Source organism: Phocoena phocoena, chromosome 11 (genome assembly GCF_963924675.1).
Source record: "Phocoena phocoena chromosome 11, mPhoPho1.1, whole genome shotgun sequence".
NCBI lineage: Eukaryota > Metazoa > Chordata > Mammalia > Artiodactyla > Phocoenidae > Phocoena > Phocoena phocoena.
This window is the reverse complement of record NC_089229.1, coordinates 7547878-7565954: the sequence shown is the minus strand read 5'-3', so window position 1 is coordinate 7565954 and position 18077 is coordinate 7547878. Positions and strand designations below refer to the sequence as shown.

General features: G+C 57.7%; 1 protein-coding gene across 1 annotated transcript in view; it reads left to right on the top strand.

Annotated features, from left to right (window-relative positions):
- The window catches only part of ZC3H7B (zinc finger CCCH-type containing 7B), a 29980-nt gene that overhangs the window by 4255 nt on the left and 7648 nt on the right, over window positions 1–18077 (top strand). The window contains exons 4-14 of the mRNA XM_065887387.1: window positions 161–319; window positions 2523–2603; window positions 3419–3475; window positions 8734–8776; window positions 9425–9618; window positions 10002–10323; window positions 11179–11237; window positions 12049–12148; window positions 13986–14147; window positions 15777–15982; window positions 17006–17106. Of these exons, the coding sequence (XP_065743459.1) occupies window positions 161–319; window positions 2523–2603; window positions 3419–3475; window positions 8734–8776; window positions 9425–9618; window positions 10002–10323; window positions 11179–11237; window positions 12049–12148; window positions 13986–14147; window positions 15777–15982; window positions 17006–17106 (1484 nt within the window). The remainder of the gene's footprint in view (window positions 1–160; window positions 320–2522; window positions 2604–3418; window positions 3476–8733; window positions 8777–9424; window positions 9619–10001; window positions 10324–11178; window positions 11238–12048; window positions 12149–13985; window positions 14148–15776; window positions 15983–17005; window positions 17107–18077) is intronic.

Genomic DNA, 18077 nt, shown 5'->3' with positions numbered 1-18077 from the left:
TGAACGCCAGAGCTGTTTCCCGGAGCTCTCCAGCCCCTCCCCGACACCCTCCTCCTCTGCAGGGAAGGGAGGCTGGTCCTCAGTCCAGGGGGCAGCGGGGTGGGCAGGAGGCTGGGGGAGGGAGGGTAACAGGTTGACCGGCCGCTGCCTGCTCCTGCAGGGCCTGTATGAGAAGGCGCTGGAGGACAGCGAGAAGGCGCTGGGCCTGGACGGAGACAACATCCGGGCGCTGTTCCGCAAGGCGCGGGCCCTGACCGAGCTGGGGCGCCACAAGGAGGCCTACGCGTGCAGCAGCCGGTGCTCCCTGGCCCTGCCCCACGTGAGTGCGGCCCTGCAGCCTTGCCCGCGGAGGCCAGGCTCCCAGCCCTCTGCACTGCCCTCTCTGGGGCCAGGCACCACACCTCTCTGAGCCTCGCTTTCCTCCGCTGAGACACTGATATTAACACCAGGCGTTGCTGAAAATACAGTGTGTATTGACCTACTTAATCCTTGTGACAATCCTTAGAGATAGAGATAGACACTATTATTATCCCCATTTTAAAGATGACGAGACAGAGGCACAGAGAGAAAGAAACTTACCCAGGATCCCGGCTAGGGGCTGGCAGAGCCGAGACTTGAACCCAGGCAGTCTGACTCTTAACTTCCACACTCTGAGAGTACAGGGTTGCAGTGGGCACCAAACGGGGTGCCACACGTGCGGGGACCTGATGTCCAGGCTGTCATCAGGTAGGCACGGTCAATGGGAAAAAAACCAATCGAGTGTCTTGCTTGCCCCAGCCCACGCACAGCTGGGCACACTCCACATCTATAAAGTGCCCTTCCTACTTTATCTCTGAAATAATGGGTGTGAAAGGGCTTGGAGAAGGGTAAATGCTGCCCAGGTAGGGCTGAGAGAGTTCAGGAGTGGGCAGGATCCTGGAGGGCTCCCTGGAGGAGGCAGGGCTTGAGTGGGGCTGGAAGAAGCCATTTGGGTGGGCAAAGCAGAAAGGAGGCTGTATGCACAGTGATCAAGGATGTCAGTTGCAGAGAACTGGCCTGCGTTTGGGTTCTAATCTTGAGTCTGCCACCTACTAGCTCTGTGACCTTGGACACACAGTTTAGCCCCTCTGAATCTTAGTTTGCACCCCTATAAAGTGGGGGTGGTAACATACCATGCATCATAGGGCTGTACTGAGGATGGAATCAGAAAATCACACAGGGCAGTTGGCACAGTGGCTAGACACAGTAAGTGTTCAGAACATTCACTGGTATTATACTTTCTATTTATTATTCTTGCTTCTCCAATGCAGTTTACTTCACCATTGAGAACCTCTCTTATGACCCAGTGCCCAACCTGTACTACATTCTCCAGCGTCTGAAGCAGGTCCACATCCGGGTCCCATGACCACCCACTCGGTGGGCAGGGTGGCTCTCACCCCACTGTACAGGTCAGGGAGCTGGGCCCCGCGAGGGCCGGTAACTCCCCTGAGGAAAGTATCCAAACAAGGACTTCTGGCTTCGAGTTGGAGAATTTCCCCACTTTCCAGTCCTTATGGGTAAATACTGACTGGGCCCTGCTCCTTGCTGGGCATCAGGACCAGAGGTGACCCAGACCCTGGACTCTAGGAGTTCGTCGGTGAGGTGGGGAGGTCGACGAAGGTACAGGATGTCACAGGATCCCCGTTGTCCCTTTGTAGCCCGGACTGCAGTCACTGTTTCTCTGCTTACTGATTGGTCTCCCCACTAGACTGGAGCCTCCGTGAGGCCTGGGCCCTGTCTGCCCTGTGGCTGTGGTGTCCCCGGCCCCTAGCTTGTTGCTGGCACACAGCACACAGAAAGTAGTACAGACCTGGAGGGAGGAAGGAATGCAGGTTCTGTAACAGCACCAACCATGGACCAGGCGCGTTCTAGACTTCACACGGCCTCGCTCCTTTGGGCCTGTGTTCCATCCCTGTGACCTCACTTGCAGAGAGTTCCAAGACATTTTTTGGTGAAAGAACCAAGTTGTAGAACAAATAATAGGTATGATATGATCTCACTTAAATAAAAAAAAGAAAAAAAACCCACAAAGCAAAACTAAGCATCCTTTGTCGTCCATATGCGCGTGTGTAAATTCCCAGGTAAGATCCCTAGGGCAACACAGCAGCACTGTTGGCTGTGCTCCCCCTGGGGAGGAGCCTAGGGTGAGGGTGGGGCTGATCCAGCGAAGCAGTTGCTCTTCCTCTAACATTTCAGCCTTCTACAGTGACACTGTTACTTGACGAATTATGGAAACAAAAGGAAAATATTGAAATAAAACCCCCAAATTATTCCTGTCCACTCCCCACAACACAAGGAAAAACAGAAGCACGGGTTCCTGGCCCCAGCCCTACCACGCACTGGCTGTGTGACTGGGGCAGCCCACGTCCCCTCCCAGGGTCCTGCTTCCTTATCCGTAACCTGGGGTAACAGGGACCCCCCCCTGCAGGGCTGCACAGGTGTCCGGAGCACAGCTCTTGAGTCAGGGCGGACTAACCACCCTACCCTGTGTCTTTCCTTCCCAGGATGAGAGTGTAACTCACCTTGGTCAGGAGCTGGCTCAGAAGCTTGGGCTGCGAGTTCGGAAGGCGTATAAGAGGCCCCAGGTAGGCGCTGGGGCCTGGGCGGGGATGGAGATGGGGAGACCTGAAGAGGGTGACCAGGAGCCTTTGGGAGATGTGCGTGAGGGGGCTGGGGCCAGGACAGGACAGAGGGGGTGACAGCAGGTGTTCTTCCCTGTGTTGGCTGAAAGCCCTGGGATGACTTCCAGAACCTTTTGGCAAAGGAAAGAACAGCCAAAGCTTCTAGCTCACCTTAGACACCAGCCGTTCAAACCCTCTCCGTCCCCTGCCCTGGCCGATTTCAACACCCTGGAGGTGGCCTCAGTTGAAGCTGGCGTCCTTTAGCCTCGTGTTCTCAAATCACCCCTGTGTGGTGCATATTTGAAATGTTGGTACCTGTTTGGCTCGTTCAGATCCACGTGCATTCATCTGGCTCCTACATTTGGCCAAGAAGCTGCACACCGGGGAGGGTATGGCTCTAGAATCTCTGCCGTGACCTTGAGCAAGTTAGTTCTTCTCTCTCCACCCTCTTTTCCGCATCTGGGATGTGGGGGAAATTATGCCCGCCTCAGAGGGCTCATGGGGGATCAAAGGGAGAGAGGTTTGAGGTGGTGCCTGGCACAGTGCCGGGCTCACAGTGGGAGCGTGTACGTGGAAGTCCTCTGCCCAGGCCATGGTTGCAGGAAGGAAATGCCTGAATCTGACCCAGGTGACTCCCTGCAGGCCTGGGGGCAGGGAGCTCAGAGGGCACCACAGACCCCACCCGCCTGGTCGGGGCTCCTCTGCTGCCCTGGCTGGTGGGACCCTGAGCACATTCGCAGAATCGTCATCTCTTCCCACGTCTCTCCAATCTCTGGCAGGAACTGGAAACCTTTTCTCTGCTCAGTAACGGCACTGTGGCTGGTGTGGCAGATCAGGTAGGATGGAGACCAGGACCCCGAGCCTCCCTCCCCAACCCCAACCCGCCCCAGGACCAACCTATCTTGGTTCAACCATCACGAGAGCTTTGGGTTCATTCTCTGGGATATAAATGACCGCAAGCAGCAGGGCCAGAGGTATCACACTGAAGGGTTGGGCTCAATCTGTCCTTGTCCCCACTGCTACAAGGCAGGCCCCTGCCTTGGGAAGAGGGGTGACTGACAGCTTGGGCCTGGGCCAGGGTCTTGAGGGTAGTCCTGGGACGCACAGCACCTCCACGTCCCAAGAGGGGCCTCCTGTGACCACAGGGGCAAAGTATGGGGATGAGCTGTGGCTGCCGGTGCTGGGAGTGGTCACTGCAGGGGAACCGTCGGGGTACCCTCACTCGTGGACCCCTGAGAAAGAAAACAAATGGCAGCAGGCAGGGTGGGAGTAGGAAGGAGGGAGAAAGGCAGTTGAGACCAGACCACCAGGCCTCGTCCTGGTTGGGGGCAGGAGTGGCAGGGCCTAGCACACACATCACACCCCACCGCCCGCCATACAGGAACTGCTCAGGTGGACTTGGGAAGGGACAGGCCGGAAGAGCGTGGATGGCAGCTGGTGCCCTGCCTCTTCGTTGTACGTAAGGGGAGAGTGAGGCACGAGAGTGAGGAGGGGACTTGGCCAGTGTCACACAGTTGGCCCCCGTCCCCCCAGAGCATGACAACACTTTCATTCATTCACTCAACAGACTCCCAGGGAACCACTTCTTGCCCCTGAGCTGCCACTGGGCCAGAGCTGAGTTAGGCGTGTCCTGGCCCTTGGGGCCTACTAGGCTGCAAGGGAGGCAGATGTGGACCTGCCTGTGTAGCAGTCATGATGGTTTGTAACCAAAAATCGTCAGGCCTGGCACCTACTGGGTCCTCAAAAAAAATACAATTAAGTGAATGTCTGAGTCTGTTCAGGCTGCTATAACAAGATGCCGGGAATTCCCTGGCGGTCCGGTGGTTAGGACTCGGTGCTCTCACTTCTGGGGCCTGGGTTCGATCCCTGGTCGGGGCACTAAGATCCCGCAAGCTGTGAGGGGCAGCCAAAAAAAAAAAAAGCCATGTATTAGGTGACTTATAAACAAAAGAGATTTATTACTCACAGTTCTGGAGACTGGGAAGTCCAAGATCAAGGTGCTAGCAGATTCAATCTCTAGAGAGGACCCACGTCCCGGTTCATAGATGGTCTTCTAGTTGTAACCTCACATGAAGGGCGGAAGGGATCTCTCTGGGGTTTCTCTTATAAGGGCCGTAATCTCATTCATGAGGGCTCCACTCTTATGACCTAATCACCTCCCAAAGGCCACACCTCCTAATACCATAATTTTGGGGGTTAGGATTTCAACATATGAATTTCTGGGGGACAGACATTCAGACCATAGCAGTGAGTGAATGAATACATAATCGCAAATAATTTCACAATGCCTGGAGGGAGGTGCTATTTACCCACTATTACAAAGGAGAAACTGAGGCGCAGAGAAGTTAGGAGACTTGTCTGAGTTCGTCCAGTATGTGCCAGGCACTGAGCTGGGGCCTGGGTACGTACGTGCTGAATAAAACCAACATCGTCCCTGCCCTCGAAGAGCTCACAGTCCAGGGCAGATGGACACTAGCCGTTTCTGGTTACAAACCGTGAGGAAAGCTCTAAAGGCAGAGGGTGGGCCACTGGGCCTGGGAGGCCTGATTTAGACTGGGTATCAGCAATCTGTAAGCTGAGACCCGAAGTTGAGAGTAGGGCAGGGCCAGGGTGTGTGGGTAGAACAATTCCAGAGGGCAAGGTGTGTACAAAGGCCCTGAGGCTGGGAGGAGCTCAGAGTGTAGGAGGGACCAAGTGGAGGGGGCCCAGTGGGGCTGGAACAGTGGATAGAAGCCACAGCACCTAGTCCCTGGTGAGGTCTTCATCGTAAGAGTGTTGGGAAAGCATTGAAGGCGGATAGCACTGATTTCGTTCATTCATTCAGAAGATATTTATTGAGTGCTTCTGTGTGCCCGTCATAGAATCGATCTAGGCACTGGGGACACAGCAGAGGGAGAAGCAGCCAAAGAGCCCCACCCTCATAAAACTTGGTCTAATTGGGGGAGACAAACAAAAAGTGGTAAACAAATAGTGACCAGTGCCTTGGAGAAGGGAGCTGGGGGGGGCCAGGCTATTGGTGGGGGGGGGGGGGTGGGTTGCAGGGTTTTTAAATTTTATTTATTTATTTATTTTAAACCTAACTTTTTTTTTTAAGATTTTTTTTTTTATTTGGACCATTTTTAAAGTCTTTATTGAATTCGTTACAATATTGCTTCTGTTTTATGTTTTGGTTTTTTGGCCGTGAGTCATGTGGGCTCTTAGCTCCCCGACCAGGGATCGAACCCCCACCCCCTGCACTGGGAGGCAAAGTCTCAACCACTGGACCGCCAGGGAAGTCCCTGGGTTGCAGTTTTAAACAGTAAATAGTGAGAGGGAGATACTTGAGCAAAGACCCAAAGGAGATGAGGAGTGAACTATGAGGAGGTCTGGGGGACCAGGCAGAGGGAGCAGCCAGTGCAAAGGCCCTGAGGCAGGAGTGTGCCTAGTGTGTGCGAAGAACAGCCAGGAAGCCAGCATGGCTGGAGGGGGCTGTGCAGAGCTCCTCTTCCCTCCTGCCAGTGGTGCTGGGGAGGCAGGGAGTCATCCAGGCAGATCCTATCCAGAGTTCCCAGATCTCGGGCTCCTGCCTCATTCCTGGAGCCAGAGAAACTAGGGCTCCCTTTTGTTTTCTGCTGATAGTGGCACAATTGTGCATTATAGGGCAACTCTGGGGAGACCCTGGCTGGGAATGTTATGGGGTATCCCCGTTCCTTCCTTCTCTTCCCACAGTGACTGCCCTGGTTCAGGTCACATCCCACTCTTCCAGGTCGTGGCTGGCCTCCCCTTCTCGTCCCCTTGACACTGTCTGGACTCCTCTTCCTGTCCCCCAACACTGCTGCTGGATGAACTCCGACAGCCTGGCCTCGTGGGGCTCTCCCCAGCTTAGAAACCCTCAGTGGTTGTAAATTAAAATATCTGAGGGACTTCCCTGCTGGTCCAGTGGTTAAGACTCTGCGCACTTTCACTGCTGAGGGCCCGGGTTCAATCCCTGGTTGGGGAACTAAGATCCAACAAGCCACACAGAGCAGCCGAATAAATAAACAAATAACTAATAAAGTATCTGTTTAAAAGTACTGTTATTAATCACATCCGGATACTGTAGCCTGACATTCAGGCCACTCCATGGTCTGCTTCCAACCTCCCTCTCTGTCCTCACCATCGTCTCCTCACGCGCCAGACGATGTGTGCACACCCATCCCCTTGGCTCCGTAGTGAGCTCACTTGAGAGCGGAGACTTGGGGGTCCTCTCACTGATGGCGTGGCCTAGAGGAAATGACGTCATGTCCTAGCCTTAGGTCCCCTCTGTACAAGGGAGATGACAGTTGTGCCCGGTTCCCAGGGTGGTTGTGCGGATGGGATAAGGGCGGTGGTGCCCGAGGCAAGGCCAGTGCTCGCACCCCTTCCCTCCAGCCAGCTCACAGGTCTCTTCCGGGACCAGGGACAGGGAGCCTGCCTGCAGGTCCTCGCGGGCAGCGAGGGGGTGCGTAGTGTGTCAGCTGCTCATCACAGCAAGCAGAGTGGCACTGGGCACGTACAGCAGGTGCTCGGAAGATCTTTGTTGAATGACTAAATGACCATGGCCAAAGGGCCACAGCAGATGTGGGTGGAATGCCCAGCTCCACAAGGGCCAACCCTCGGTGTCCACGGAGTCTGCAGCCAGGGGACCACAGATGGTGCCGTGCGTGGCAGTGGGTCTGCCTGCCAATGCAGGGGACACGGGTTCGTGCCCTGGTCCGTGAAGATCCCACATGCCGTGGAGCGGCTGGGCCCATGAGCCATGGCCTCTGAGCCTGCGTGTCCGGAGCTTGTGCTCCGCAACGGGAGAGGCCACAACAGTGAGAGGCCTGCGTACCACAAAAAAAAAAAAAAAAAAAAAAAGGAGGGCTGTGAGTTCTAGGATCAGACAGCCTGAGGCAGCCTTGTATTCAGTCTCACCTTAGATGTCACAGAGCCAGGCTGGCAGGATTGGGGCAGGTGGAGAGGAGGGAGCAGCTCGCACAAAGGCATGCAGGCAGGTGGGGAAGTGCACGCCACAGCCCAGAGCTGGACACAAGCCAGGCGAGTCCACTGGGGCCAAATGTGGAGGCCAGTGAACGAGAACACTAGTTTACCCAGGCCAACGTCCTGGTGGCTTGGATTTAAAATTCGATGCTACGCATTTAACAAACACAGCACTTCCTGTGTGTCAGGCACAGTTCTAAGCTCTGTACAAATGTCAAGTGATCTCATCCTTTTTTTTTTTAAAATTATTTATTTATTTATGGCTGTGTTGAGTCTTCGTTGCTGTGCGCGGGCTTTCTCTAGTTGCAGCGCGCAGGGGCTACTCCTTGGTGCAGTGCACGGGCTTCTCATTGTGGTGGCTTCTCTTTGTTGCGGAGCACAGGCTCTAGGCGCACAGGCTTCAGTAGTTGTGGCACGTGGGCTCAGTATTTGTGGCTCGTGGGCTCTAGAGCACAGGCTCAGTAGTTGTGGCGCACGGGCTTAGTTGCTCTGCGGCATGTGGGGTCTTCCTGGACCAGGGCTCGAACCCATGTCCCCTGCATTGGCAGGTGGATTCTTAACCACTGCGCCACCAGGGAAGTCCCGATCTCATCCTTTTTACAGTAGAAGGAGGAGGATGACTGTATCATCCTCACTTTACAGACAAGGAAACGGGCCCAGAGGAGATGAGGAGCTTGGCAAGAACATAGGGCGAGCTTGAGCCCAGCTTTCCCTCCAACAGAAGGTCCACGGGTGGCAGTGGGATCCCACCTGGGCTGGTTCAGCCTGGGGCTGTAACTGGGGGAGGGGATACTGGTGATTCAGGAGTGGCACTTGCAGCTTTGAGCTGCGAACTCTCCCTGCCTGGAACATGCGTGGAGGGCTCTGTACAACACCTCCCTTGACGGGTGAGGAAACGGAGCTCAGAGGTTATATCCCTTCCCCTGAGGGCACTCCGGCAAGGGGCAGATGTGAGGCTTGTCTGACCCCACTCCCCCTGCCTCTGGCCTGTGCCCTTCCAGCCCCCTGGTTAATTAGCATCAGCAGTAGTCACTTGGGGAGGGGCCTTGAGGGCCGGGCACTGTGGCCTTCCCAGCCTGTGTCTGTCTGACCTGCCCTGTCCTCTTCTCCACAGGGATCTTCCAATGGATTGGGGTCCATAGATGACATCGAAACAGGTAGTGTCCCTGACCTGAGGGGACGGGGTGGAGATGGGCCCTGGGGAGAGCTTAGCCCCTCCCTGCCAAGACCCCGGGAGGTCAGATGGGTCAAGCACCTGCCATCCCCGGCCCTGTAGACAGGGCTCCTGGGGGCTCCCTGCCCTGGGGACTACCTGAAGCATGAAAGAAAATAGTGGGTTCAGGAAAACAGACTCCCCTGCAGGGCAGGGAGAGCGTCCCTCCAGCCTGGGAAGGTGAGGGGCTGCCTCAGTTGGGTAGCAGTGGCCCTACCCCCTGCCGGGAGTCCACCTTTCCCCAAGTCCTCCTCTCCCTTTCTCTTCCTCACTGGCTTCCAGGAGGGGTCACATTTTAAAAGTGTCCTTGAGAGAGGGCATTGCATACCCCAGAGGTGGGCTATTCAGGCACTGACCAGGCCCATCGGAGGAACACTGCAGAACGAAAAGGCCCCTCTCCCACCCCATGGGGCCTCCCTTCACTACGGCCTAGCCTCCCCCGATGGGGTCAGGCCAGCAGGGCAGGCAGTGCTCCTGGCGGGAGCCAGGGAAAGGGGGGAAGGTGTTGGAGGAGACCTCAGGCCCTAGGACACCACCCCCAACTCCCACCAAGCAGGACCCCTGCAGCTACTGAGCCCACCCCCATCCACAGACTGCTACATGGACCTGCGAGGCTCCCCGGCCCCCCTCCCCTCCCCACCCCCCATGCCCCTCTTCCCTCACGTTCTGGACCTGCTGGCCCCCCTGGACAGCAGCAGCGGGGCCCTCCCCGGCACCGAGAGTCTGGATGACTTCTCCGATGGGGACGTCTTCGGTCCGGAGCTGGACACCCTCCTGGACTCGCTGGTGAGCCGTGCTGCCCCCTCCTCTTCCCGGAACCCTTCTCCCCGCCGGGACCCCATCACATCCATCCTCACGTCCCGTGTCGGGGGGAGGGAAGGCCCCATCTCACGTCGCAGTTGCAGAAACTGAGGCCTCGGGGGTAGGGGAGGGACTCGCTCTGGATAGAAACACAAAAGTGCAGAACGTGGGTCCAGAAGGGACTGTAAAGATCCCTGTGGTTCCACCTGTGGGACAGGTCGGGACTGAGGCCACCGGGCAGGGGCGGGGGGCGGGGCGAGGTGGGCGGGGTGGGGCGAGGTGGGGAGCCTCACCCGGGCCTGCCCAAGCCTGGGCGCTCGAGTTCTCCTCCAGCCCCTCCCTCTCCTCCCTCTGTTCCCACCTTGCAGTCTCTGGTGCAGGGCGGCCTGCCTGGCAGCGGTGTGCCCAGCGAGTTGCCCCAGCTGATACCCGTGTTCCCCGGCGGGACCCCGCTGCTGCCACCTGTGGTGGGTGGCTCCATCCCCGTCTCCAGCCCACTGCCCCCTGCCTCCTTCGGCCTCGTCATGGACCCCTCCAAGAAGCTGGCTGCCTCGGTGCTGGATGCCCTCGACCCGCCAGGCTCGGCGCTGGACTCCCTGGACCTGCTGCCGTACTCGGAGACCCGACTGGACACCCTCGACAGCTTCGGGTCGACCCGTGGCTCCCTGGACAAGCCCAGCTCCTTCATGGGTGAGACCTGGAGGGGCACATTCACCCCCACCCCCTGTGCAGTTGGGACTGTAACTCTTGTTTTGCCTCGTGGTCTGGGGCCGCGTCTTCCGGCTTTGTGTCTCCTGCAGTGTTCCGCACAGTACGGGGCTGAGGCCTGAGGGGCTGCATGTCTTGTTCAAGGTCAAAGAGCAGGGCTGGGGTAGTCCAGGATTCCAGGCTTGCAGTGTGGTGCTCTTCACCCAGCCTTCCAGGGCCCTGGGTTCACCAGATGGGTGCGCGGATGGTCCTGAGGCTGGGGGAGGGGGTGCCAGGTCGTGGGCTCCTCCAGCACCGCTCTGACCTAGGGACCCCACAAGGAAACAGACCCGCCTGGGCCTCTGCAGGATCGGCTTTCCGACAATCGGACCTAGCTCAGGGCGCTCACTGCCAAGTCGGGTGCGTGGGGCTGCAGGGGGCACAGATGGGCTTCACAGAGACTTCCTGGAGGAGGTAATAGCTGAGCAGGGTCACGTGCTGGCAGAGGAAGCAGTGCGACACAGGCCTAGCGATAGAGGGCCTGGCGGATGAGCAGAGGAGTCAGCCGGAGGGGGAGTGGGTCGGGGGCCTTGAAGGCCTGAGGCTAGTCTCACCGGACCCGCGAGCCGAGCTGAGGAGCTCGGGCTTTGTCCCGGGGCTGTGGGGGTGCAGAAGGTGTAAGTACAGGGTGGGCATGCCCAGGCTGAGACATTTCTCTCTCCCCGGGCGGTGGCCCAAATGGGAGAGGATGTGTGGCCTGGATGGCTTCTCCTAGTTAGAAATACGGGAGAGAAAGTCCTCGGAGGGTCCTCCTGCCCTTCAGCGCAGGACAGGTGACCCCTGTGTCTTCTTGCCCAGACGAAGCCGACTCACAGGACCATCGTCCCCTGAGCGGTACTCAGAGACCAGCCCCCTCGGTGAGTGACTCGGTGAGAATCGGTGCGCAGGTACCTCGTGCTCTCCGGGGGACGGAGAGGAAGTGGTTGTGGTCTCCAGAGTCAGGGGTGAGCCCTCAGCGTGGGATAAGGTGCTGCATCCCCCAAGGAGGCCAAGAGCGGACGGGCCAGAGATGGTCTCTTACCAGCCCTTCCAAATCCTTCCTGGCCCAGCCATGTGCTGGGAGGGTGAGCAGAGGGCACCACCCGCCGTTGTCTGGCCAAATCGGACATCAAGGCTCAGAGGAGTTAAGTAACCTCTCCAGGGTCAGTAACATCCGTGGTCTCAGGACTCAGCCAGGTTTGAGTTGAGGAGAGCGCTTGACCAGGGCTTAGGTGGCCTGTACTCTGGCCTTGGCCTAGACACTAGCTGTGTGGCCCTGGGGAAGCCACCTAACCTCTCTGAGTTTTGCCTTCTTCCCCATCTGTTGATGCCTTGGGGGCTTGGGAGAAAGGATGGGAGTGGGGGAGGGCCTGTGCTTAGGCCCCAATCAGGGCCACTCCTGCTTCTCCACTTTCATGTTGGGTTTTAACTCAAGGAAAGGTTCTGGGCCAAGGTCGCTGTCACCCGTGCATCGCCACTAGGCTGATCTAATCCTGCTGGATTCTTGGATCATGTTACAAGGGGCTCCCCAGCTGGGAGGGTGGAGGAAGAGGGGTCCTGGGCTGCAGTTCTGCTCTTGGGTGGGATTGGGGGATGTCACAGTGCCCCCCAGCCTCTGGTGCCCAGGCTGGTTCTGGTGGCACCGGCCATCGTCCAGCACCCCAAATGGCCAACCTCCCCCTGTCACAGCCAGAGCCTTCCATGCCCAACACCGCCTTGCTCATCAAGAACCCCTTGGCGGCCACCCACGAGTTCAAGCAGGCGTGCCAGCTCTGCTACCCCAAAACAGGTAAGGTCACACCTTCATACTCCACCCTTCTGCCCAGAGATGCCGGGAATCTCAGGAGTGTAGAATCCCAGAATGGTAGAATCCCAGAATGACACAATCCAAGTGTACCAGTCAGAGATAAGTATGGGAAGACAGAAGCCCCACCAGCTACTCCGAGCAGACAGGGATGTCATGTGGGAGGCAGGGACTTTGAAAACTGCCAGAAAGCCTAGAGGAGTGGAAGCCCAGAGATTCCACCGGGCCTTTGGGCTACTTCTCCACAAGCTGAAGCCCAGAAGCCAGGGTCCGCCGCTTTCACACAGAGCCCAGGGGGCTGCTGAGATTGCTGGCCAGCATCACGGCCGCCCCACAGCCCAGAGGCTGAGGAAGGCAGGGTCCAGCTGGCTGCTGCAAAAACACATCTGCCGAGGAAGGGCGCCTGCACCTCTGTCCACATCCTCTCCGTCCACCTCTTGCTGGGTGAATTCAAACCTTGCCTAGAACGCAGAGGGCAGAGGAGTCTGGGAAATGTACTTCCTAGGCTTCCAGCCCTCAAATCCAAGGGAGACTGTAGGAGCAATTCAAAGTAGATGCCCAGTGTTGGTAGACACTTTTCAGCACACCTAGAATTTCAGAATTCTAGAATCATCTTTTTATTTTTTTTCTAATTTATTTTTTTTTTGGCTGCATTGGGTCTTTGTTGCTGTGCGCGGGCTTTATCTAGTTGCAGAGAGCGGGGGCTACTCTTCATTGTGGTGCATGGGCTTCTCATTGCGGTGGCTTCTCTTGTTGCAGAGCACGGGCTGTAGGCTTGTGGGCTCAGTAGTTGTGGCTCATGGGCTCTAGAGCGCAGGCTCAGTAGTTGTGGCGCACGGGCTTAGTTGCTTCGCGACATGTGGGATCCTCCCGGACCAGGGCTCGAACCTGTGTCCCCCGCATTGGCAGGCGGATTCTTAACCACTGCGCCACCAGGGAAGTCCCAGAATTTCAGAATTCTAGACTCTAAGACTCGCAGTATTTCATTTGCCAGAATCCCATAGTTCCGACATTTTAGAATATTCTCTTGGTATCTCAGGGTTACAGATCTTACCAGTCTAGAGTTCTCCCTCTCAGAGGTGCTGACGTTGACAGGACACGCATGTCACGCATGTCACACACATGTCACCCCTGACAGAGCCATCCTGCCAGAGCCCGCGGCCCCGTGCGGTGGGCAGCAGAGCGCCGTCTTGCTGGGTGGCTATGCCCATGAGGAAGTTTCTTCCTTGCACAGACCACACCAGCCTCCCCGATCTGCACGCCCACTGCTCGCTGCCCCCTGTGCTGGGGAAGCAGAGCCGCTGCACACCTGGTGCTGGCCCAGCCACGTCACGTGGGTCCCCACGAGGGACCTTGGTCCTCTTGGTCTCTTTGGGGAGACACCCTCCGCCCCATTGTTGGGGAGAGGAGGCCTTTGGTCAGAAGATTCGAGAGCACCAGGGAAGAGGCAAAGGAGCAGGGGAGGGAGGCCGAGTCTGGCAGTGCTTTTCCGGGGCAGGAAAAGAAAGGGACAGAGCCTGCTCTCTGCCAGGCACCGTCTTCATCATTTGTTCCAAAGAAACACTGAAGTGGTCAGGCTCACTGTAGAGGCAGGGTGGTGGTGGAAAGGGGGTGGGTGCTGAAAAGGGGCTCCCCTCTGCCCAAGCCCCCTGTCCCCAGGGAGCATATGGCAGGGAAGAGATGGCAGGAGCTGGCGGGAGGCCCAGGGGAAGGAGGCGGGCGTTTAGGCAGCAGGGCAGTCAGTCCCCATTGCTCAGGCCCGTTGGCTGTCACCCTTCAGTTCTGCTTCCGGAACCAGTCCCTGTCCTCCCTGCCCCCACAGGCCCCAGGGCGGGCGACTACACCTACCGCGAGGGCCTTGAGCACAAGTGCAAGCGGGACATCCTGCTCGGCCGCCTCCGGAGCTCCGAGGACCAGACCTGGAAGCGGATCCGGCCCCGGCCAACCAAGACCAGCTTCGTGGGCTCCTACTACCTGTGCAAAGGTGGGTGGGCTGCAGCAGGGGCAGGTGGCACGGCCCAGGCCCAGCTTCTCACGCCCGGCCGCAGCTCTGCTTCTCATCACGGGCAGACAGGTAGACAGACGGGTGTGGTCCATGAAGGAGGGATTCCCATCTCAGATCGAGCAGCTCCTGCCCTGACCAGCTCCACAGACAGGTGGGAGTGTTTGGATGTTACGCTCAAGCTGGGGCTTCACCAGCAGAATGCACTCCCGGGTGCAAGGCTCAGGTGGTTCACGGAGAGCTAGTTTCTGTTACACTGCAGGGTCCCAAAGGGCTGTTGGAAGGATATGGAGAGAGAATCCATGTAAATCACTGGGGACTGGCCCACAGTAAGGGCTTGATAAACACTAGCTTTTAAAATTTAATAGGTTGTTGTCATTTTCCTCACTTCTGGCTCATGTCATTTGGTTGACATTTAGTGGACATTTGGCAGGTACCTCATTTGCTTTCTTCTACTCCCAAACCAAGCATCTCGGTGCAGTCTGCACAGCAGGACATAAACAGTCTTGATATTGTTAAGTGTTTCATAGTGTCGCCCTTCTGTACCCACCATCACACATCCTCATGACAGCTCTGGGTGAGGAAGGAGACTTTGGGAGTCTGTTCCAGGTTCCGCCTTTGTCCCCCGACCCAGCCCGTGGCAGTAGCCCACCCAGGCTTCCTGGATCAGCTCTTTGTCTGCCCAGGTGGATCTTAAAGACTTGTCATTTCTGAGCTCGCAGGCCCCCGCCAGCCATGCCCTGGCCAGCGTGGATGGAGTCCCAATTCTACGAGGCCTACAAGTCCCCGTCTGCCCTAAGCATTCCCCAGATACGCTGAACCCTGACTCCTTTGCACATGCTGTGCCCTTTGAACTTGGTCATCCTCTGCTCCTCCTTCAAGCAGCACCTGGATCTTGGGAAGCCCTTCCCTGCAGGCCTCCCCACTGGGTGTGGAGCTGGTCGCAGTGCAGAGCAGTCTGTGAGGTCACCTGGCCATCCGGCCTGCTCATCTTCGTGTGCCTGCAAGCTTGGCAGGGGGCTGGAATGGGGCGGACTTAGAAAGAGGGTGAGGGAGGGAGAAAAAGAAAGAAAAACAGTTCCCACCCCCAGGAAATGGCGGGTCTCTGGATTATAAACCTGCTGCCTTCCCTGCTCCCTGGCCCCCGGGAGTTTTATTTATTGTTTCACTTAATCCACACAACAACCGTGTTCTCTGTTTATGGACAGACAGCTAAGGCTCAGGAATAACGGGATCCCAGCCCAAGTCTGCTGGACCCCAAGGCCCATGCCTTCCTGAACCAGTGGTATATTTTCCTGGTGCAGAATAATAAAGATAAAACGGCTTGTGTATGTCTACAAAGCCCTTTACCCACCTGTCGCCTTGCCTGACCCATACCAGGCAGCCTTGTGGGGTGGTGGAGCCGCGGCGACCGCCATGCTTTGCACGGGAAGGTGCAGATCTGGCCCCCACACCCAAGTGTAGAACAAAGAAGGGCCTGGCCTGGGAAGCGCTCTCCCTGAGCTCCGCCGCTCCACCCCTGCCAAGCCTTCCTGCTCCGCAGGCCCCACCGGGGGTGCTGTGGGCTGCCATCCCGCCTGGCGGAACGTGTGTCCTGTTGCCTCTTTGCAGACATGATTAACAAGCAGGACTGTAAGTACGGGGATAACTGCACCTTCGCCTACCATCAGGAGGAGATCGACGTGTGGACGGAGGAGCGGAAGGGCACCCTCAACCGCGACCTGCTCTTCGACCCGTTGGGGGGCGTCAAGCGCGGCAGCCTCACCATCGCCAAGCTCCTCAAGGAGCACCAGGGCATCTTCACGTTCCTCTGTGAGGTACTGGCCCCTCCACGGTCGATTCACAGATAGGGCTGGGGAGGGGCTCCCGCGGGCTCCACTGTGGACTGTCGGCCCTGGGACCCGCGGGTTTTGGAGGCCTGACCTTAGAATCCACAGGTCCTGGGAGTTTCAGAAAGTTAGACCCATACGCTCCCATCGCGCTAGAGCCCAGATCCTATCCAGTCCCCTCATTGTTCGGAGCTGGAAACTGAGGCCAGAAAGAGAAGTAACCACATCTGCTCTTTGCTTCCTGCCATCGTAGGCCAGACTCAGGTGCTCTAGGAACTCATCCCAACCCACCCCATGCCCCCTCGTCCAGCTGTGCTGGCTTCAATGCCCACTGCACCTTTCTGTCCACTTCCCTGCCTGTGTCCACGCTGTGCCCTCTCCGTGGGGTGCCCTCGCCGTGTGTCTACGTCTTGGACCCTCTGAGGCTCAGCTCTGATCCCAGCAGCTCCACCAAGCTGTTCATTTCCTCTCCAAAGCTGTCACGGAAGACGCTGCTGGCCCCCTGCCTCCCCACCCAGGCGTGGTGTGATGAGGGCAGGGACGGTGTCAGGTCCATCTCCGTGAAGGGAGGGTGCTGGGTCCAGGTTGCTGGCAGGGTTCGGTGCTGCTCGGCCAGCCCCCATCCATCACACAGCCGGCCCTTCCCTCCAACTCTTAGAGCAGGTGGGCTGCCCTCTCCCTTTAGGGGATCACAGCCCACAGCCTGGTGGCTGCATATACTTTACAAAGGACCTGAAGTTCTATTAGATCTTTTTCCAGCTTCACAGTGAAGATGTGGGACAGAGCAGGTGTGGTTTCCCCCAGGTTACAGTTGAGGAAACTGAGACTCAGAGATATGGAGTAACCCCTGCCCCAGGCGTTTGCAGTGGTGGGATCAGAGAGGTGGGGACCACAGATCCTGGAATTCCCTTCCTCACTCCCCTGACTCAGGGCAGGGCTTGCAGGGACCCAGTCTGTCCCTCCTGGGTGGCCATGCTGCATCCCAGCCCACCCCACCCCCTCCCTGGGCAGATCTGCTTTGACAGTAAACCCCGGATCATCAGCAAAGGCACCAAGGACTCTCCGTCTGTCTGCTCCAACCTGGCTGCCAAGCATAGCTTCTATAACAACAAGTGAGTGGGACCCACAGCCGGACCCATGGCCAGGCCTGGGGTGGGGCGGGTGGAGAGTCCCCCTGGGGCAGCTTGGATGCCTGGGGAGCAGAGGGTGGGCCTAGGATGTCAAGGCAAGGGGTAGGATTTGGGACTCAGGTCCAGCATCCACCTGGAAAGGACAGAACCACATTTATTGAGCATTTTCTATATTCCAAGCGTTCTCTTGGGTATTTTAATGATCTTGGCAGTCCTGTGGGGAGGAGTGTCTCTGATGAACAGATGAGAAAACTGAGGCTTGGAAGCAGCTTACTCAGCCGGCAGGTGGGGGCCACATCCCTGACTCCCATCCAGCACCCTCCACTGTCCCAGCATGGGCGTTGGACAGGGAGTGGGAGGGGCTGGGTGGGCTCCGGCACCCACCTGCGCTCCCTCTGACTCCTCTTGGCTGTGCCCCAGCATGGCTGATGGAGCCCAGGCCCTGAGGTCAGACAGAGTTGGGTCCAAATCCCAGCTTGGACAATGGTCTGTTTTATGTCCTCTGGCCACTGTGACCCTTGGTTTCCTCATCCGTAAAGTGAATGATGATCCCAGTCTCCTAGGGTTGCTATGAAGGTAATTAAAATTCCCAGGCCAGAGGAGATACTCGATTATTACTCCTCCGGGTGCAGGACCAGCTCTGGAGCATCGAGCTGGGGAACCTGAGAGAGATGCCCCCTTCTCCCAGCCTCGCAGCAGGTGGGGTCTGGTGCCCTCCTCCTGCTGGCAGCTGTGGCTTTGAGCTGTCCGCAGGTCAAGGCCGGGAGAGGGGCACACAGCTGAGGCCCAAACCAGAACTGCCTGAGCATAGGACCCCCACCTCTTCCCTCCTGTGCCAGCAGTTAATAGGCGGGAGGCACCCACGGAGGAGCCCCTCCCGTGGGTGAACGGCACTGACCCTGGGGAGGGGGCCCCGACCGGGAATGGGCGGGATGCGGACTGCATTGTGCGCC